The following is a 23535-nucleotide window of genomic DNA, read 5'->3' on the forward strand; positions in this document are numbered from 1 at the left end:
ATTCCTGAACAAAAAGAAGAGAACCTTAAATTCTCTGGCAAACAAGAGAACTAATAAGTTCTGATTAAAAATCATAGAACCCAATTAGGACGGGAAGTCCCTCCCCTTATTGGACCATGTTCCAACAGTGGGGAAAGAAAATATTCCCACGGCGCGATAGATACCGGGACAATGACTCCAAAGTCACCCGAAAAACTTCCCTCTCTCTGCAAACCAAAAGAAGAGAAACCGCCCAAAAAAGAAGCCAAGCTCTGGCCTCTAGGACACCCTAGATCCATATGATCCAGTATTAAGCGCCCATCCAAGATAATACCTGAAACAGGTCCAGCCTGTTCTCTAGGATAGATGAACCTGCTGTGCCTGGGCCAGAATGCTAGACAAACAAAAACTCCTTCTCCTGTGTAGAAGGAAGGAGCAGACTTAAATAGTACACACAACAGGTCCTGCCTGTCACCTAGGATACAACGTATCTGCCAGAACACTCAAGGGCTAAACAGAAAATTATTAAGTTCCAGAAATGTTATAAATGCTGAGAATAATCAAATTAAAGAATATAAACTCTGAGGCTTAAAATGTTTCTCGAAATTATAGGGGGAACCATCACCCCAAACAGAGATCTAGATGCTTCCACCGGAAGGCACCAACCATCTCAACCATCTAAGTCAATAGTACCAAAAATCCCCTGCGACGAAACATCTTTCTAAGAAGAGTTTCTATACCAACCCAGAGCTCTAAAACAGAAAACTATCCGAAACGGAATAGAAGGTTAAAAATAAAATAGGCAAGCAACCAAAACTGAAAAGTGTGTGCAAACAAAAAAACAGGTCCAGCCTGTCATACAACACAAACCCCCTATAGAGCTCTGAACTGGGATTCTAAATAAACGATAAAACAAAAAGAAAATCAAGACGATAAGGAATAGGATAACCATTCCTCTCCACTTGTCTAGACAAGATCGTTATCTGATTTAGAGGACTGAGATTCAACTGACGGATCAGTACTGGGAACCTCTAACATCGCCAAAACCTCTCTCAGTAGTAAACACAGGCAAGCCAATCTAAATCCAAACGCTAAGCCTCTCCGCAGTCAGAGGAATCAAGTCCGTAGACTCCGACCCTGGAGGTTCTACCTCTGAAGCCTCAGAGGGAACCGCATCCCCAGAAGACTGATCGGACACAATTGTCATTTTACACGATGGTCCTTCGGCAGGAGAGCCTGGATTAACCCTTCGCTTGCACGGAGCAGGAAGAGGTAACATCACTAAGGCCATGCAGAACTGTGTAGTAACCTCTGGTGGAAACAAACCCCTTACAGGCAAAGGGGGAGCCGAACTCGGGAAAACTGCATATGTAGGAACAGAAGAATCTAGGGAACACACCTCACTGGATGAAGAATCCTCAGAGGCGGATGGCTCAGTGGTCTCTAACATCTCAACATTGGTTAATGAGAACACCCTATTGCGGCATACGGAACATAATTGAGAGGGCTGGATTACCTGGGTCTCCTCACAATATACACAGGTATGAAATTCTGTATTGGGGGATCAGAATCCTCCATAACTCGTCTAAATTAAATTATAGAGAGAAAAAAACAACAACAAAAAAACAACAACTGGCACCTTATACCCCCAATGGCTGGTGCACTCACCACCTCCTGTGACCCAGACAGGTAGAGAAGATGCTCCTCTCCACAGACACCCGGTCGGGAATCAGAAGCGGGGAAAAAACTTGACCACTCCCGGTCACATGGTGCTCATGCAGGACCGCCACTGCTAAGGAAAAGGCACGCCAGCTTAATAAAGAACTGTGCAGCTCTCAAAATTAAAGATAACCTGTACGTTCCGTATCCGCCTATGAGCACAAACGTTCTTACACATAAGCAGTCGAAATCACATAACAAATATGATTAAAAACCCCACTGTTCAATAATCCCCCTCTGGAAATATTAACCCTTGATTCCATAAAGATAAAGGAGTCCCACTGAGACCCTTTCTTCCATCACTAACATGTGTGTAAAAAATGAAACGGTCTTACCGGAATCTATGCCGTAGAACAGCGACACGGTCCTTCAAGTTTGACAGATTGTAGCATTGCTTCTGACATGGACTTGTGTGAAGAAAAGCAGGCAGCGAAACTCATCAACACTGATTGCTTAGGAGCTGTTAATATGAGTCTGGATGGTTTCGCAGAAAGACTCTCCCTGCATTTCCAGACTCTAAATTTCATCAATGCTCTCACTGAGAGGCTGACAAGACTACTTAAAAGTCTAGTCCCATCTCGAAGGGCAGATACCCTTCCTAAGGAACTACTCTGAAATTTTCCGACACTTCTCTGCCAACCTCCTGTGACGAAAGGCAAAGAATGACTGGGGGATGAGGGAAGTGGGGGAGGTATTGGAGTCTTTGGCTGGGGTGTGTCTTTGCCTCCTCTTGGTGGCCAGGTTCTGTATTTCCCACAAGTAATGACTGCAGCTGTGGACTCTCCCTGTATTAAGAAGGAAATGGATTTTGCCAAAAGTTGGCAATTTTGCTTGTTTTTTAAAAAGAGCCATTATCAACAATTTCTTTAGCAACTAAAAAGACTGCAGTGCACACGTTTACTTGATCCGGGCTTAAAAACAGTGAACAACCACTTTGCTTAGCTGCAAAAGTTAAAGCAATAAATACATGCAAGCTTTCCTAAAATTATCAGAAATGTACAAATTATATTGCTGTATAGTAAGAGCATCCCTCATTCTAGGGGCCTGATATTCAAAACCTTCAATACCATCAGTATTGTGAGTCCCTTAAAAACACAAATTTTATCTTGAGAAATTTTTATGTTGTACATTACAATACAAGGTCTAAAAAAATGTCAAAGATTTTGCGTGATTTCTCTCCATGCCGGCAAGGTTTTGAATATCAGGACCTAGAAGGGAAGTGTTTTTTTTACTTACCAGTTCATAGAAATTATTATCTGTAGAAGTCAGATATAGTAGTCGTTCATTTCCAAGCTGTTCAAGAAGTTTCTGTTTCTGGAAGAAAATATAAGTAAAAAATTATATCTTTAGAAACTAAGCTATTCCGTTTCCTTTTAGTTAGCCCTATGTGCATGATTGTCTAAAAATCATTGGATGGATTGGGACATGAAAAAACTCACAGGGGCTATCCTCAATACAGGTTAAGGCAGGCCTCCCTTAGAAAATAATAAAGCTTGCATAGTTAGCAGGAAGCACACTTAAAATACTGCAGTCAATACAATTACAGATTAGCCTGGTTTCAGCCTAAAGTATCTTCAGTCAATCACCTTATATTTTCATATTCATGTGATGTTATTTTAGGGTAATATTTGCTTTACATTTTTTTGTCATAATTGCACCTCCTTTAAGTTTGGGAAATAAAACAGGGGGAAAATATTTCCAGAATACTTAATATCTAGCAAATAACTTTCAGCTACACCCATGGAACGTCCTAGTTCCAGCCCACGTGCAGAGGCAGGGAATCTCATTTCAAACTTATAAGTAAGAACTCATAACATTTTTGGCATAAGCAGTTTAGTTTGATTATGATTTTTGCTGTGTGTACCGGTATAAATCCCCAAATCCGGAATTCCAAAATCCAAACTTTTTAATTAATATTTTAAAAAAAATAATTATGAAAAATAACATTTCCCGGCCCATAAGTCACAATCTTCTCAATCTGTGTCTTTAGTTTGTCTTTTTGTGTTCTATGCAACTGCTAGTCTATATCTATATTTAAAACAACAAATATTACCTTTCTGATAACAGTACTGTACTATCTTTCTGAGTGTACTATGTATACAAAAGTATTAAACATGATATAAAACTACTTTATATATAAGCTGTATTATGACATGCAAATATTGCCTAAATGACATAAAATATAGTTGTTTACACTTGGTACCAGCCCCTCCAAACTGTGCCAATTTAAAGATTCAAATATTACAAATCTAAACTATTCCAAAATCCAAATCTTTTCCGGTCCCAATCAATTTGGATAAAGGGTTTTCTACCTGTATTGTTTTTTTTTCCCTGCATAATTTCAATACAAATCTTAATTTTACCTTTTAAAATTGATTTTTTGCAGAATATATTTTTTTTAATATTATAATCTCTTACTATGTCTTTTTATGTCAATATTTCTTTTATTAGCTTCATACGCTTTGTAAATTACATTTCTTTTTTTGTTGGCTCTTTGAGAAACTGCCTTTTGAGAATTCCACCAAGGGCTTCATAGTTCTGACGAGATTTTTTAGAAATCTGACAAGCTCAGAAACCTTTAGATATTTGGGCCCTAAATATTTTAAATCTCAGGACTGTGGAATATTTATGACACCACAATATCATCCGTGGAATATACTAAAGGTAAGATTATAAGTCGCGTGCTAAATGTTTTTTGCGCGCTATATGGTCTTTTCGCAATCAATTTCCATTGCAAAGCTATTACAAGTCTTGAAAAATTGCGATTGCACACACGCATTCGCCTTTTACAGAACATTCCTTTTTGTGCTATAGTTTTGTGCAACATAAATGTTACAAAAAAAACTTCAAAAATACATTACAAAGTACAGTTACACTATGGGGAATACGTGAACGTTCACACGATTTGGCTGTTGTGATTACGCGGCTTAACGCGCACACAAAATAAGTTATTTTGCAACTTGTAATAGCTGCGCAACCCCAAATGCAAAAGAGCCATAACGCGTATGGTGTTTTCGCAACTGATTTGCTGTAATCTTGCCCTAAGATGAGAGATTGGTTCCATCATGATATTCATAAAGTATTGACAAATGTTTACCTTGACCTATGATCTACTCATTATAATGTTTCAATAAAAGAACATACCTTTTTAATTTAAGTTAATATTACATTTTGGTATTCCTAATGTAATGTTCATAAATGTGATCATAGTGTATGTTTAATATTCAAATGTAATATAAACGCTGAAATGTAACATTTGCTTGTAAAACGAAAAGAATACTTTAAATATTTAACAGAAACCTCACAGGTGCAATTTGAAAGCAGGGTTAGAAATCATCTTTTGCCCAAAAATTTCTTAGCATTTCCCCATAAGTGACACACTCACACACATATATATTGTATATGCTACAGAAAAAAAATGTTGGTTTTGTCAATGAATTACTTAAACAGGCTTTAAATAAACACTAGTTCAGGAGACAGAAAGGAAGAAAAAAAAAATACAGGGAAAAATGTAACTTCTGTAGTAAGAGGTACAGAATGACTAACACTACAGATACAATATTTGTTAAGCTGAAAAGTGACGTATGTAGAGATATTTGTCCTGTGATGAGCTTTGGTCATCCATTAAATAAAATCCATCAAGACAAATGTTCACAGCACATTGGTTTCTTTAATAAACAACTCTACGTCCTGGTTCCCACACCATCATGCATATGCACAGCATGTTTAGTGGGTATGGCCGAGTCTATTCATGCGCAGAGTATGTTTACTCAGGTCGTTCAGACTTATAGGGGCCGGTAACGTGCTGCCTGGTGGACTCCGAATGAGTCATGAGCCAACACAAATCACTTAGATACTACTTTCACTAACCATTTTCATGTGTTGACAATTTTATAATGTTACACTATAATTCCTAAAATGTATTGTTTATGTTACTATCTCATATTCAGGGACATCCAAAATGTGGCCTGGGGGGCACATCAGTGCCTCCAAGTATTTTGTGGCCCTAAGCACCCCTAAGCAGAGACTTACTGAAATAAAGCAATTCCTCACTTCTCATTAGGTAGTATTATGAGTAGTAAATAAACACATACTACATTTTGTTAATAGTTCTAATAAAAAATGTGATCAAAATTTTTTAGGCATTATTTTAGTACAAGTGTTAGGTATAATGTAATGTGCCAATACAGGCAAATTTTACCATTTGTAACTGCCCATCCCTACTACATAAAACATAGCAATTTCTTGTTACACTAAATGTGCTTTCTATTATTTCAGCATGGCACGGCCGTGTGAAACTGTGAGCTATTGTATTAAACAAGAATACACAAATCAGACATTCTTCTTATTTTATAAGTAACCAACTATAAAAATATGCAGAAAGCAATGCCAAACTCTATTCAGCTCTTGCTGGCTGTCACCCAGTCAGGTTTCTCTGGAAATGTAACACCTCTCTCAAGACACACATTGCTGACTTCTTTCACATATGCTATTTAGTGTTAGGGAGTCAGTCATAACTGGGGCTGTCATTTTAACACTTTACAGAGCTAATGTCCTTACTGCCCTCTTTGTCACAGAATGTCTTGTTTGTCACGAACATGAACACCTTTGGTGTTTGTAAGTACCCTGGTTAGTGGCTGCCGTCTGCTAATTATTACACCAAATCAGAGTTATTAACAGGCTTGTGGCTGTGAGAAGGACATGTTACGCCTCTTGGAATGGGAATGAATATGTTAGCTTGTGCCCTTTGCTCAATAAAATACATTTCCTGACGGCAGAAAACAGAAGGGAAGAAAACTTGGATTAAGCACAGAGTGTCCTAAAGAGAAATGCAGGTTTGTAAGGACACCTAGAGGTAAAACGTGAGGCCGCACAGTAGATTGAGGGAGTAGTAGCAAGCCAGCTACAACTAAAAAAAAGTTTATTATTCTTTTAACACAAAAGCAAGAGGTATTTTTTCCCACGCTCCCTAAGGAGGCTAAAAAGCTAATTCTGTAACCTTCAAATGCTGCAAAGTCGGGTTATGTCATTTTAAGCATTTTGATAACCTAGGATACAAATTTGGCTTTATGGCCCCTTTAGGGAGCACGAGGCAAAGCACAACTTGTCAGTCCTCTGTTGTACTTGCAAAATATAAATACACTGGTGAAGTCGAAATTTAAAGATTGTTTTTTAAAAAGTTGCAGTAGTTAATCATTTTAAAAACAGTTTTGGGTGGGAAAAAAAAAAGCTTAAAATGGACCTAAAACACACATTTTTTTCTTTTGTGATTCTGATAGAGCATGTGATTTTAAACAACATTCCATTTTACTTCTATTATCTGATTTTTTTGTTCTCTTGATAGCCTTTATATAAAAAGGATACATAGGTAGACTCAGGAGTTGCTGATTGGTGGCTGCACATATATGCCTTGTGTTATTGGCTCGCCCAATGCATTCAGCTAGCTCCCAGAAGTGCATTGCTGCTTCGTCAACAAAGGATACCAAGAAAATAACGCAAATTAGATCATATAAATCAATTGGAAAGTTGTTTAAATTTGTTCTATCTGCATCATTATTTGAGTTTTGTGTTCATTTAAAGGGACATAACAGTCAAAACTGAAATGTGCATGAGTGATTAAAATTCTGAATTGAAGCATTTTGGCAACATACTTATGTTAGCAAAAGTGCTTAGGGTAAAAGCTATCAGTGTTTCAGCATCATACACATATAGGATTCACATGCACACTGTATCAGCATTCAAAGCCCAATCAGACAACACAGCTTAAAATCCAATGTCTTCTTTATTAGGAATATGGAGCAAAGTACAAAACACTATATTTCGGGGCCTGCAGCCATTAATAATTTCTGACATGATTAAAGGGACACTGAACCCAAATGTTTTCTTTCGTGATTCAGATAGAGCATGACATTTTAAGCAACTTTCTAACTTACTCCTATAATCAAATTTTCTTTATTCTCTTGGTATCTTTATTTGAAATGCAAGAATGTAAGTTTAGATGCCGGCCCATTTTTGGTGAACAACCTGGGTTGTCCTTGCTGATTGGTGGATAAATTCATCCACCAATAAAAAACTGCTGTCCAGAGTACTGAACCAAAAAAAAGCTTAGATGCCTTCTTTTTCAAATAAAGATAGCAAGAGAACTAAGAAAAATTGATAATAGGAGTAAATTAGAAAGTTGCTTAAAATTGCATGCTCTATCTGAATCATGAAAACAATTGGGTTAAGTCCCTTTAAGGGCTGTGGGCCCAAAACGTAGTCTTTTGTACTTTGCTTCAAATTTCTAATAAAGAAGATATTGGATTTCAAACTGTGCTGTCTGATAGGACTTTGTATTACAGTGGGTCTATGTTGGGACCCTTAAAGGGACAGTTCACCCAAAAATGTCCTCCCCTTTAAATTATTCCCAATAATCCATTTTACCTACTAGAGTGTATTAATTGTTTAGTAGTAGCTCCTTTACTCCTATTTTGGCATTTGAAATAGCTGATTTAGCCTGTGGTATCCCAACCTATACTGAAAGTTTGTATACTCAAGTCTACGCTATTGCGTAAACACAGCCAGTAGAAGAAATTACACTCCCAGTCGGGTGCAGGATAGTTAAAGGGACAGTAAAGTCATAATTAGACATTCATGATTTAGACAGAGCATACAATTTTAAACAACTTTCCAATTTACTTCTATTATTTAATTTGCTTCCTTGTCTAACAATACAGAAATGTTTAGTTACATGCTGTTTGTCCCCTCATACAGCCATTAAAAATGAACATGATTAATATCTTTACATTTACAATACTCCTTCAAGTAAAAAAATAAATTATATACAGTTGTGCTCATAAGTTTACATACCCTGACCGAATTTATTTCTTGGCAATTTTTCAGAGAATATGAATGATAACACAAAAACTTTTCTTTCACTCATGGTTAGTGTTTGGCTAAAGCCATTTATTATCAATCAACTGTGTTTATTCTTTTTAAATCATAATGACAACAGAAACTACCCAAATGACCCTAATCAAAAGTTTACATACCCTGGTGATTTTGGCCTGATAACATGCACACAAGTTGACACAAAGGGGTTTGAATGGCTATTAAAGGTAACCATCCTCACCTGTGATCTGTTTGCTTGTAATTAGTGTGTGTGTATAAAAGGTCAATGAGTTTCTGGACTCCTGACAGACCCTTGCATCTTTCATCCAGTGCTGCACTGCCATTTCCGGATTCTGAATCATGGGGAAAGCAAAAGAATTGTCAAAGGATCTGTGGGAAAAGGTAATTGAACTGTATAAAACAGGAAAGGGATATAAAAGGATATCCAAGGAATTGAGAATGTCAACCAGCAGTGTACAAACTCTAATAAAGAAGTGTAAAATGAGGGGTTCTGTTGAAACCAAACCACGGTCAGGTAGACCAACAAAAATTTCAGCCACAACTGCCAGGAAATTGTTCGGGATGCAAAGAAAAACCCACAAATAACTTCAGGTGAAATACAGGACTTTCTGAAAACATGTGGTGTGGCTGTTTCAAGATGCAAAATAAGGATGCACTTGAAGAAAGATGGGCTGCATGGTTGAGTCGCAAGAAGAAAGCAATTAATAAATGCCACAAAGTATCCCGCTTACAATACGCCAAACAGCACAGAGACAAGCCTCAAACCTTCTGGCACAAAGTCATTTGGAGTGATGAGACCAAAATTGAGCTTTTTGGCCAGAACCATAAACGCTACATTTGGAGAGCAGCCAACAAGGCCTATTATGATGAAAGATACACCATTCCTACTGTGAAACACGGAGGTCTATCATTGATATTTTGGGAACAAAGGCACAGGAAATTTGGTCAGAATTGATGGCAAGATGAATGCAGTATGTTATCAAAAAATATTGGAGGAAAATTTGCATTCATCAGCCCTAAACACAAGGCCAAGTCGACCTGTCATTGGCTACAGTAGAATAAAGTGAAGGTTCTGGAGTGGCCATCTCAGTCTCCTGACCTCAATATCATTGAGTCACTCTGGGGAGATCTCAAACGTGCAGTTCATGCAAGACAGCCCAAGAATTTACAGGAACTGGAGGCTTTTTGCCAGGAAGAATGGGCAGCTTTACCATCTGAGAAGATAAAGAGCCTCATCCATAAATACCACAAAAGACTTCAAGCTGTCACTGATGTTAAAGGGGCAATAGACAGTATTAAGAACTGGGGTATATAAACTTTTGATCAGGGTCATTTGGGTAGTTTCTGTTGTCATTATGATTTAAAAAGAGTAAACACAGTTGATTGATAATAAATGGCTTCAGCCAAACACTAACCACGAGTGAAAGAAAAGTTTTTGTTTTATCATTCATATTCTCTGAAAAATGGCCAAGAAATCATAAATTCTTCCAGGGTATGTAAACTTATGAGCACAACTATATATATATATATATATATATATATATATATATATAAGTAAATTTATGTAAGATTTATTGTTTGTACTTGAATAAAAATAGCAATTTAATAAGTTAACCAACTAAATATTACATTAAAAAACTGTTCTTATTCATGGACAAGAAATAAATATTGTAAGTAAAATGGCGTACAGAGTAAAAACTGTATGAAAACACAAGTAACGTGATGCACAATTCTAAATAGATTACTTGATTAATAGTGAAATTCGCTTCATCGATGCTTCAACAGTATAATGCTCTTCGCGTCATACTTGACGTGCATTAGTTTGACAGTTTTTCCTATAAATAAGGACATTGAATGGAGATTTGTGTCATCGATGTACAGTGAGCATATTTAACACAGTGAATGACGAACTGATAAATTGACCCCAATCTCTGTAATGTCCTAAGAAGTAAAACCCCTTCTTAAAGGTACATGAAATCCCAAAATTTTTCTTTCATGATTCAGATAGAACATACAGGGCCAGATTACGAGTGGAGTGCCAATGTTTGCGTGCAAGCGATATTGGGTTTTCGCGATCATTTGCGTGCTGGTTAAAATGATAGTAAGATTGATACAGAACGACAGACACTGCTACAAAACAATTAAACACACAGACTAGCTAAAGTCACAAATTCACAAAAGAGAGAGGGATACAAAGAATGAGAGAGAAAGAGGAAGATAAAGATGTGGACAGAGAAAAGAGACACACAAGTAAACATTAGGGATGCACCAAAGTGAAAATTCTGGACCGAAACGATAACGAAAATTCAGGAATGCCCCTGGCCGAAAACTGAAACCGAATTTTTTTTCTTTTTTTAACTACAGTGGGTGTGTAGCTGAGAGAGCTTGTAGGGAAAGCTCCAACAAATGGGCGTGGTCACCTGTACCGTAGGACGTGATCTGCAGTGAAACTGGTGGAGCTCTACAGGGGAGAGCGTGGTTATAGCCAGACAACAATACGAGGTGGACATATGTTTTGTTTTTGGGTGTAGTTATCCATGTGATGGGAGTGGTTGCACCTGATCGTCTCTCATCGTATCTCCGCCTAGTTACTGGTTCGGGTCTCACACTGACCCGTCAGATTATATGTCTGGAGTTCAAAGAATGTATAACAGGAGCACCAGGTAAAGTGATAAAAATTATAAATTTTATTGAAATACAAAGGGTATATTAACCCTGGGTAAGAACACACAAAAAGGAAATGTTTGAACCAACAAACTGATGAACAAAGGCTGACCGGTTTCGGCTGTTGCCTTACTCCTAGCCTGCAGGCTAGGAGTAAGGCAAAAGCCGAAACCGGTCAGCCTTTGTTCATCAGTTTGTTGGTTCAAACATTTCCTTTTTGTGTGTTCTTACCCGGGGTTAATATACCCTTTGTATTTCAATAAAATATATAATTTTTATCACTTTACCTGGTGCTCCTGTTATACATTCTTTGAAGTTCATATAAAGGCCAGACAGAGAGCACAGGGAATGGATAAATACTGCGAGAGGTTAGCTATCAGCATGCTGCAATAGACTGTATTTCAAAGGGCTTGCTGGTAATAACGGATGCCATAAAGAAGAAAAAAACAGCACTTGTCCAGCTAAAGCAATTGGCTAAACTAAATGTTAAGCAGCTGGAGGTGAGAAGAACAGGATTTAACATCCCCAACACATGGGATACAGCACCTGAAACCAAGGAAGCCCTTTCCAAGGAGGCAGTGAGTGGTGAGTCACCTTTATAAAAGTAACTTTGATTTACAGTTGACTGTAATTGCTTCCCTGGAATTTTGAATGGTGGGGGGTGCTGGGGGAACACCGCCACCACTATATATATATATATCATAACACTCTATTTGCATAGCAGCTATTCACAAGATATCATTGATAAGAAACTTTCAACCTTTTTTCTATCCTTTTTACCTATAAGGATAGTACACACACCTAAACTGCTCCCCCTCTTTATATGTCTGGAGCCCCAAATGGAGTCTGCCTGTCACCTATCACCAGGACCACCGGACTTAGCTACGACTTACGTGCAAGGTGGTTACAGAAAGTTACTGTGCTTGTTTGTATACACTGTCTGGTGGGTGCTAATTTGTACCAACTGTGTGCGAGCTTGGGGCTTATGCATATATAGTGTGCACGCATATTTGCCTCAGGCGAATAGAATGTCTACGCACAAGAGGCTGATGTATGAGCACTGTATATAAGGCTTAAAAAAAAAAGGACACTGCTGGTTTCAAATATCATCATGTCATGGTACTTATGTGTGTGCTCTGTGTACCATGCCAGTGCTGTGCTGCTCACCTTATGCTAAAGATAGACCTGTAACTCAATAGAACAGGGGAGGGCTGTATATTTTTAGCCATTTTGGTCCCCTTTTGGCTGAAATTGGAATTGTACATTTTCGGCGACCCAAATTTTGGGGCATTGCTAGTATTATTCTTTATTTAGTTCTGTGTAACAGAATCAGATTTAACAGGTTTTTTTTTGTTTGTTTTTTTACCAATTATCAAAATAAAGTATAGTCCTAGAAAACTATTATTATATGCAAAACCTTTTGTCCTAGAAAGTATAGTCCTAGAAAACTATTATTATATGCAAAACAGTAAGTCAAGTAAAGAACTCAAACAGCAGCTCTAGGCTGGCATCAAATTTGAAATATGCTACACAATAATTTTACTGAAAATAAAAGGCAAAAAACACGAAAAACAAAATAATTTGGGTGTATCCTAGTAAACATGAAAAGAAAGAAAGAAAGAAAGAAGGGGAGAAAGAGAGAAAGAAGGAGAGAAAGAAAGAAAGAGAGAGAGAGAAAATGAAAGATAGAGAGAAAGAAAGAGAGAGAAAGAAAGAAAGAAAGAAAGAAAGAAAGAAAGAAAGAAAGAAAAAGACAGAAAGAGAGAAAGAAAGAGAGATAGAGAGAGAAAGAAAGATAAAGAGAGAAAGAGAGAGAAAGAAAGAGAGAGAAAGAGAGAGAGAAAGAAAGAGAAAGAATGAAAGAAAGAAAGAAAGAAAGAGAGAAAGAAAGAGAGAGAGATAGAGAGAGAGAGAGAGAGAGAGAAAAAGAAAGAAAGAAAGAAAGAAAGAGAAAGAATGAAAGAAAGAGAGAAAGAGAGATGTGGGGGTGACACGCACAAATACAGTGAAGAAAGAGAAAGGGATATACAGACAGAGAGAGGGAGAAAGAAAAAAAGAGGACAAAAAAAAGGGACACATAAAGACATTAAATAGACTGGGAAAGATGAGAGACAGACAGAGAGCGATACCTAAACACGAGCAGAGATTCTCTGTCAGTAGTTGAAAGATAACAACAAAGTATTTGCTAGCTTCTACTAGTATTCTATATATTATACTAAGTTCTGTAGTGTCAAGGTGTGGATAGAAATAGTAAAAGCGGTATTACATCACATGTCCAATATCTTACACTTCTATCATCACAGATGTGCTCTAAATCATTGGACAGGGACTTTAAAGTCACGTTCCCATTTACCCAACAGAATATATATATATATATTTCTTTCTATCACCGGCTGCTTTCATTTCCCCCCCACTTTTTTTTTTTATATACCTGGTTCTCTAAACCAGTGGAATGACAGAACCTGAATAATTCATTTTCTCGGCTACAAATGTCATTACTTCAAGTTAAGCTTTCAATGTGCTTCTGTAAGACTGAGTGTCACTAGAAGATCTGATCTTACTCCTTGTATGTCACGATGCTCAGGCGGAGAGGAGACTGAGCAATGTGTCAGATGCACGGACAGCTTATTATTGCTCAGCTACTGACAACTTCACATCCACTGAACCTGTGACAGCTTCTTCAGTCATTTCAACTTATTTTGTTTGGAAGAAAAAAAACAAAACATTCAGGACGTTTTGCTTCCCGTAGCATAAGATCCAACTCATTTCTGATTCCAAGAAAATAATGGAAAATGGATAAAGAAACTGTCAAATATTTATAGCACTTTAAAATGACAAAACAGAAACAGGATATTTTACCTAACAATTTTTTTTTCAAATAAATCTGTTCAATCACTTCAGCGATTAAATGTACAAATTAGGCACATTAAATTAATATATATATATATATATATATATATATACATATATATATATATATACATATATATTATATATATACACACATATATATATATATATATATATATATACACACACACACACACACATATACACACGCACACACTCACATAAACACAATATAAATATATACATTTATACACACACAATTAAAGCTCTGAATTGAAAACATTCTGCATACAAATAAATGCTTTACAAACATTGTTTGCATTGTTTTAAGGGAAACCTCTGGAATATTGTTTAGTTCTTTTTCTGTGGCCAATTGGAAATATATATATATATATGTATTTTATATATATATATATATATATATATATATATATATATATATATATATATATATATATATATATATATATACACACACAATATCCCTATTTTCCTTTCCCTAAACATCCGCTGAACAACAGAAGCAGCCCACTCTGGATTGAACCTTTTCTGAGGCTTGGATTCAACCCCGTTCTCAACACCCGAAACTGCGGCCTATGAAAACGCAGCAGGGAGGCCTGATAGCAAGTAACTGTGGCCGTCTCCTCACAAGTCCCAATAGGACCTTAACATCATCACGGGCGTATCGCTTCACACACTTGCAGAACTACACTGCACGAGAGCGGAGCCAACTGGAACATCATAACCGCGCCGCATCCCCAGTTTAGTTAGGCGCTATCGAAAGGTAAACTGCTTGCTACGCACCACAATCTCACACGCCTTTCAATCGGCAGCAGGCCACTTTTTCAGCTCCCTAGGGATGGTCCCTTCAGATAGAGTTCTTGACAGGCACTTTTCAGAAGAACGCTCAAGAGAAATAAAAAGAAAAGAAAAAAAGTGTTTATTTCCTCACTCACCTTACACATAAGCACTCAGGAGTAAAACGCTACTTATTTTCACTGAAAGCTGCAGGATATGCATTTTCTCTGGCAGTGACTTTTCCTATGAGTTAAACGATTAATTAAAACAAGTAACTTCCTCATTAGAGGCTAATTCACAGAGAACCTAGGAGCAACTTGGTTTAAGGCCCGCACACAACAACATAACAGCAGCTTAGGGGTGACTTAATTTTGTTCTTATCCAGAAGCATCCTCAGCATTGCTGTTAAACACCCCTCCATTTTCTGCGGGTGATGCCTTGCAAAAGGCAAAATAAAGGAGATAAGACCCCATCCTCTAAGACTCTTAATCAATATTTGAAACCCAGAGATTCTCAGGTCCCTATTTGTTCAGAAGAAATAACATATAAGCAGGCAAATATGTCAGCACAGGCGCAGCAAAAGGACCCTGATCAGAGCTCATTTGTCACTAAAAAAGACATCATTCATTTGTCATCCAAGGATGATATCAAAGTAGTGCTGCATGAAATGAGAACCCTGTTTGGAGACCTACGAAAAGATCTAGGGGCCATAGACAAAGAGTCACTTCCTTGGAAACTAGCCAAGGTGCCCTCAAGATAGATATTAAATCTAACTCCTCTAACATCCAAGAGCAAGACAGCAAGATTCATATACTCTCTGAAAAACTTGAGGACTTAGAGAATAGATGTCGCCGCAACAATCTAAGGATAAGGGGTGTCTCCGAATCTATCTTTCCTCCTGCGATAGAGTAATAAACAGCCCCTCGGTGGAAGACATTCAGATAGAAAGGGCCCATAGAGCCATAAGACCGAGACTACCTCCTAAAGTTCCCCCAAGGGACATAATTGTAAAAAAATTTAGATACAAGGATAAGGAGGATCTCCTGCGCTGTGCCAGGGAGAAGCATCCTATTTTTATTGTGGGTGAGGAAATTCAATTATTCACTGATCTCTCCCCAGCTACGTTGCAGAAAAGAATGGACCTATCTTATATCACTAACACCTTGAAAAAACATAAGATCCAGTACAGATGGGGCTTTCCGGTTTCTCTGATAGTTACACTTAACAACAAAACCTTCATCTTCAGACCGGGTTCAGATCCCAACCTCTTCTATAAAGATCTCTCCTTGCCTCTCGAGATGGATGATACTACACTCTCTCAGAGCTTAAATGATGAACCAAACAACCCGATGTCCATGGAGAATAACATCAATCCTCACTGACTTTTTCTCCTTCAGTTTCTTTGTTACTGCCTCATGATGAACTTCCATCATTTTGTTTTAAGGAAGGGGTGCAGTTGGAGGGGATTTAAGTCCACTCGCCAAGTTGGACAATGATATTGCATTCTCTTGGAGCTCCCTGGATGAGCTCTCTGGACTTTCGTGATGGGGGACCCTTGACCCTACAATGTGGTATCTTTTTATTTACCTCATACAGTTACAAATGTTTAGATTTGACTTTCTCCTGTATACTTGTTATCCTTGTTATTTGTTCCATTGTTGAGAATATAGGGAATATAAACTCCTTCAGGGAGGGACAAAGATGCCCCGCTTGGGGACAGATCTCTCTACACAGATGTAAGTAACTGCACTGATATGCTAGGAATATCATAAAGTTAATGTTCGTTTACCACTAAATTTTGATACGTAATATATGCCTTCTTGAATAGGTGATTTCATAAATGTTTATATATTTAAAAAATGTCCATGTTCCAATGGGTTTAGGCCTTGTAAATGTACACGTTATCTGTACTAATATGCCAATTTGCACACCCTCATCTTACGCCTGAGCTGCTCCCTCTCCTGTGACTCCCACCCCCCACAGACCTAGCCTGCTCAACTCCCCCCCCTCCATTTGGCATCCCCTTTTTTTTAGGGCTCATTAGCTTGACTCAGGGACCATGGTCACAATATTATCTATAGACTCTTACTGATGATTATAGAAACCTAACATTTCCATTTATCACATTCAAATGGTTACACCTTTATCGTTATTTGGATTTCTCTCCCAGTCAGATTCTGATAGAAACCTCTCCAACCTAAGAGCCCTCATTCATAATAGAATTATACTCAAATCATTAATCGCTTTAGTTCCCCTCTAACTGGACATACTAGAATACTATTACAATTGAAACCTATCCTTCACGTCATAAACCCTCAGGGTACCTCCTGCCGCGATCTTCCGAACCTATCTCCCCCCCACCCTCCTCCATATCCCATTCCCCTCCCTTCTCCTTCCCTATACCCCTCTCCCCTCTCCCTCCCCCTATCATGCCATCTAAAATAAAAACTCTCAAAGATTTGCATCATTGTGCCGGATGTAGAGATACTTCCCCCTTTTCTCTTTGACACTTTTCTTAGAATTTCTAATTCTTACACGTAAAACTTTTAAATATTTATAAACTGGTCGCTTTCTCTGACCATACACAAAAACCCCTTATAATCTCATAGTTCTCCACACACTAAGTTTTCCCCCTCTTCTCTCTTTTCGCTCTCTCTCTTTCCACTCTTTTCTTTTCCCTTCCCCTTTTTTTATGATGCCTCCTAGACTCAGTAGATTTCAAAACCACTCCTTTCAACTGACCTCTATAAACGCAAAAGGGCTCAATAACCCAGGCAAGAGGTCCATAGCGATCAGAACTGAATAAATTAAAAAGTCAAATTTTGATGATACAGGAGACACATTTCCAAAAGGGTAAAGAACCACACTGGGCCCCCTTACATTACCCTATCACTTGTTTTGCCTCAGGACCAAATAAGAAGAGAGCAGTGGGCATCCTAATTCACAAATCCCTATCCTTCCAGACTACACATTCTATCAAAGACCAAGAGGGCCGCTATGTTCTATTGGTAGGTCATCTCTTCGGTCAGCAGCTTACACTTTTAAACATATATGCCCCTAATCAAACTCGATTGCTTTTTCAAAAAAATCTCAAACTTTCTGCTGGATCACGCTAAGGGCGTGGTGTTTTTAGCGGGGGATTTCAATCTCTTATTTGACCCCAGTTAGATACCTCGAGGGGATCTACTACTGTCCCCAAAAAGGTTCTCAGGGCAGTAAAAAACTCATTGAACAATCTCTCACTCCACGATGTGTGGAGAACTTTACATCCAAACGTAAAAGACTACACTTTTTTACTCCCCTCCCCATAACTGCTACACACGAATAGACTATATATTCACAGACTCTAATGGACTCTCCCTCACGAACCAGTGTAACATCGGTAACATAACGTGGTCAGACCACACCCCAGTCTCCTGTTCCATCCTATGGCCAGATCTCCCAATCACACCGAGGACATGGAAACTAGATGACACATTATTAGATAACCCAGCCATTCTAAGTGTGGTAGAAAGAGACCTAGCGGAATACTTCTCAATCAATGAGAATACCACCTCTTCGTCCCTCCTTGAATGGGAAGCACACAGAATCGTGATACGCTGCATATTTATTAAACACAAAGCGAGGATCATTAAACAGGCTAGAGAACAGCACACTAGTCTTATGACCAAGATAGACACACTCTAGAACTTACATAAACAAAACCCGAATAACATCAGCCATAAGCAAAATCTAATAAACACAAGAAAAGAACTTAAACAACTTTTAACAGTAGTTTATCAACGCAACGCCTTGCATCTCAAACAATATTACTATGAAGGGGGCAATAAAACCGGGAAAATACTAGCAAGAAGCATCCGTAGGAAACAATTATCGACATACATTCATTCCCTTAAAACTAGAAATGGGCAGCTTGCAAACACTAATAAACTTATAGCCTCCACTTTCCGAGAATACTACAGCACACTCTACAACATAGATAACCTTAAGACAGCTTCTCATACACCTGACAAAACAGTTAATCTTAGAGAATTCACTGATGCCTATTTTCGAGACCTTAACCTTCCCTCCCTGAATGACGAGGCGAAAACACACTTAGAGTCACCTATCACACTAGAAGAACTCCATCAGGCTACCAAAGACACAAAGACAGGTAAAAGCCCTGGTCTAGATGGCTTCACCCCCAGATACTATAAAAAAACTTAATAACATTCTGTTACCCCATCTGCTCAAACTCTTTAACAAATTAAGACATAATCCCACCCTTTCCAGATCTCTACTTGAAGCTCATATCACGGTTATTCCCAAGCCAGGTAAACCGGCTACATGAACTGAAAATTTTAGACCAATCTCCTTAATAAATACAGATATGAAATTATTAGCTAAAATCCTTGCCAATAGATTAAATAAATCTTTACCAAGTTTGATATCCAAAGATCAAGTGGGTTTTATCCATGGACGAGAAGCCCGAGATAACATCTTCAAAATCCTACAGTTAATAAACCATGCAAAAATGACAAATACTCCCCTGGTCCTTTTAGCGACCGATGCAGAAAAGGCCTTTGATAGAGTTAGCTGGTCTTTTCTCCGTAAAGCAATGATAGAGATCGGATTCCCAGAACTTTTTTTGAACATGTCTCTGGCCCTTTACTCAATCAATGGCACACTTTCCGACTCTTTTGACATCAATAACGGCACCAGACAAGGATGCCCACTGTCTCCATTACTTTTTGCCATATCTATAGAGGTTCTGGCTCAAAAAAAATAGAAATAACACCGGGTTTAAGGGGCTTACTGTGGGAGACACTGAATACAAGCAAGCTCTCTATGCTGATGACGCATTATTCTCACTCACGGACGCGGAGTCCTTCATCCCAGAACTCCTCGACGAACTAAATCGGTTTGGTAGGATTTCAAACTTCCAACTAAACATCACTAAATCGGAAATCTTAAATATAAACACTAATCCGAAAATCACACAACACTTAAGACATAAATATAATATCCCCATAGCACAACATAAACTGAAATATTTAGGGATCTACTTGACTCCTTCTTTCAAGATCTATTTAAATTTAACCATACCACATTAAAAAATGAAATAATTATTATTGATATGGAAGAACAAAAGACTTTCATGGCTTGGCAGAATTGGGGTTCTAAAAATCATCCTTCCACGAATTTTGTATATATTTCAGACCCTGCCCATGTTTCTTTCTAGAGACAATGGAGGGCTGGGGGGTCCCAAATTTATTAGCATACAAACACGCCATTACACTCCAACACATAGTCGAGTGGGCTCACAACACCAATAGTAAGGCTTGGATACATATTGATAGACAAATTCTTAGATTAAACAATGTAGCAACGCTAGCTTGGACTTCGCCTCAAGAAAGACCCAAAATCGTGCACAAATTTTTATTACAGCTGAGATCCTGTCAGAGTGGGACAAAATCCTCTCTACTAGCACTCATATTTCTTCCAAATACGCACCTCTCACCCCTATCATTGAGCATGTAGAACTTACTTATCATCGACTGGGTTTCTCAATGAAACAACTGTATAATCTAAAATCAGGCTCTATCCATTTCGCAACAGAAAATGGTATTCTCAAAACACAAAATGACATGAGAGAGACCTTCGGGAGATCTTCTCCTCTTGGCTTCACTATAACCAATTAGTACACTTTATTTCTCACCACAAGTATAAAAAAGACTAGGGAATCCACAGCCTTATTTCCAAATTATACAAAATACTAATTAACTCTGATTCCGGGGCTTTCCCATCATATACCCATGCCTGGATGAGGGATATTAATCATGAAATCGATGCAGAGACATGGTCTAGAGCTTTCAAATTAACTAAACAGTAATCAGTCTCCGCTACAATCCAGGAAATCCATCTAAAACTCCTATGCAGGTGGTACTTAACCCCAAAACGCTTACAGAAAATATATCCTTCACTTAGCGACACATGCTGGAGAGGTTGCGGAGAGGAGGGTACTCTTCACCACGTTTGGTGGGCGTGTCCAAGATTGTCGAGATTTTGGACTGACATCTTTTAAACTATTTCCGAGATTGTCTCGGTTCAGATCCCCTGCGTTCAGGAATCGATCCTATTCCTTTCACTGCCCAAACTAGTAGGCCTAAGCAAACAGCCATTGCTATTAATAATGCTTACAGTTGCTAAAAAACTTATCCCGAAATACTGGTAATCTCAAACAATTCCCACAATAGAGGAGTGGAGAGCTTTGGTTTCTGACCTCCTGTCCCTCGAAAGATATCACTACTTAAAAACACATAGTTTGGAGACCCATGAAATGATGATAGCATTCTGGCAAAATACAATATAATTACCACAACACGAGCTTTTGACGCCCACTCCTCTCTCTATACAAGAATTTACCTTCCCCCCCCTTTTTTTTTTTCTTTCCCCCCCCCTGCTGTTCTTCTCTTTCTATTCTTCTCCTTCCTCCTCCCTCCTAAGGAAGTTTTGTTTGTTGCTCTAATATACTATAGTTTAACCTAGATAAAATTTAGAAAATTTTACGGGCTTAGGGGAATTACATTTATTTATCATGCTTTACAGAACTCATATCTAAAGATCCCCCTAAACACTCTTTTGTCAATTGAAGAGACAACTATAATTCACTATGTATTCAACAAGAAGATCCATGTTTTTCATGAATCTACTTGTATAAGAAAAGTGCATTTTTCTTTATGTTTGCCTTGTCGTGTAACATGTTTCAATGTTGTCATTCTAATTTTCTCAATAAAAAAATTGAAAAATAAAAAACAAATAAGGCTTATAATATGAATGTAACATTCCTATGTCCTAAAATCTTGGAAAACCTTAGAAATGTGTCAAACTGACTTTAAAAGGACAGTAAAGTAAAAAAAACGAATTTATGCTTACCTGATAAATTACTTTCGCTTGCGGTGTATCCAGTCCACGGGTTCATCCTTTACTTGTGGGATATTCTCCTTCCCTACAGGAAGTGGCAAAGAGAGCACACAGCAGAGCTGTCCATATAGCTCCCCCTCTAGCTCCACCCCCCAGTCATTCGACCAAAGGTTAGGAAGAAAAAGGAGAAACCATAGGGTGCAGTGGTGACTGTAGTTTGAACAAAAATTTTTTTACTTGACTTAAATGCCAGGGCGGGCCATGGACTGGACTGCAAGAGAAAGTAATTTATCAGGTAAGCATAAATTCTGTTTTCTCTTGCAAGGTGTATCCAGTCCACGGATTCATCCTTTACTTGTGGGATACCAATACCAAAGCTTTAGGACACGGATGAAGGGAGGGAACAAGACAGGTACCTTAAACGGAAGGCACCACTGCTTGTAAAACCTTTCTCCCAAAAATAGCCTCCGAAGAAGCAAAAGTATCAAATTTGGAAAAAGTATGCAGAGAAGACCAAGTTGCTGCCTTACAAATCTGTTCAACAGAAGCCTCATTTTTAAAAGCCCATGTGGAAGCCACTGCTCTGGTAGAATGAGCAGTAATTGTTTCAGGAGGCTGCGGGGGCCAGCAGTCTCATAGGCCAAACAGATGATGCTTTTCAGCCAAAAGGAAAGAGAGGTAGCAGTCGCTTTCTGACCTCTCCTCTTACAAGAATAGATAACAAACAAGGAGGATGCTTGTCTGAAATCCTTAGTTGCTTGTAAATAGAACTTTAAAGCACAAACTACATCAAGATTGTGTAACAGCCGTTCCTTCTTCGAAGAAGGATTAGGACACAGAGAAGGAACAACTATTTCCTGGTTAATATTCTTGTTAGAAACAACTTTAGGAAGAAAACCAGGCTTGGTACGCAAAACTACCTTATCTGCGTGGAACACCAGGTAAGGTGAATCACACTGTAAGGCAGATTATTCTGAAACTCTTCGAGCAGAAGAGATAGCTACCAAAAACAAAATTTTCCAAGATAACAACTTAATATCTATGGAATGTAAAGATTCAAACGAAACCTCTTGAAGAACAGAAAGAACTAGATTTAGACTCCATGGCGGAGCCACAGGTTTATAGACAGGCTTGATTCTGACTAAAGCCTGAGCAAACACTTGAATGTCTTGTACCTCTGCCAGACGCTTGTGCAGAAGGATAGACAGAGCAGATATCTGTCCCTTTAAGGAACTAGCTGACAATCCTTTCTCCAATCCTTCTTGGAGGAAAGACAATATCCTGGGAATCCTAATCTTACTCCATGAGTAACCCTTGGATTCACACCAACCCAGATATTTCCGCCATATCTTATGGTAGATTTTCCTGGTGACAGGCTTTCTAGCCTGAATCAGAGTATCTATAACTGACTCAGAGAAACCACGCTTTGATAGAATTAAGCGTTCAATCTCCAAGCAGTCAGACGTAGAGAAACTAGATTTGGATGCTTGAGCGGACCCTGTATTAGAAGATCCTGCCTCATTGGCAGTGTCCATGGTGGGACAGATGACATGTCCACTAGGTCTGCATATCAAGTCCTACGTGGCCACGCAGGCTCTATCAGAATCACTGAAGCCTTCTCCTGCTTGATTCTGGCGACCAGATGAGGGAGAAGGGGAAACGGTGGAAAAACATAAGCCAGATTGAAGGACCAAGGCGCTGCTAGAGCATCTATCAATACCGCCTTGGGGT

The 23535-nt window shown here is 38.4% G+C and overlaps 1 protein-coding gene across 1 annotated transcript in view; it reads right to left on the reverse strand.

Moving 5' to 3' along the window:
• The window catches only part of FTO (FTO alpha-ketoglutarate dependent dioxygenase), a 568183-nt gene that overhangs the window by 510982 nt on the left and 33666 nt on the right, over window positions 1–23535 (reverse strand). The window contains 1 exon segment of the mRNA XM_053715751.1: window positions 2935–3012. Within this exon segment, the coding sequence (XP_053571726.1) occupies window positions 2935–3012 (78 nt within the window).

This window comes from Bombina bombina, chromosome 1 (genome assembly GCF_027579735.1).
Source record: "Bombina bombina isolate aBomBom1 chromosome 1, aBomBom1.pri, whole genome shotgun sequence".
Lineage (NCBI taxonomy): Eukaryota > Metazoa > Chordata > Amphibia > Anura > Bombinatoridae > Bombina > Bombina bombina.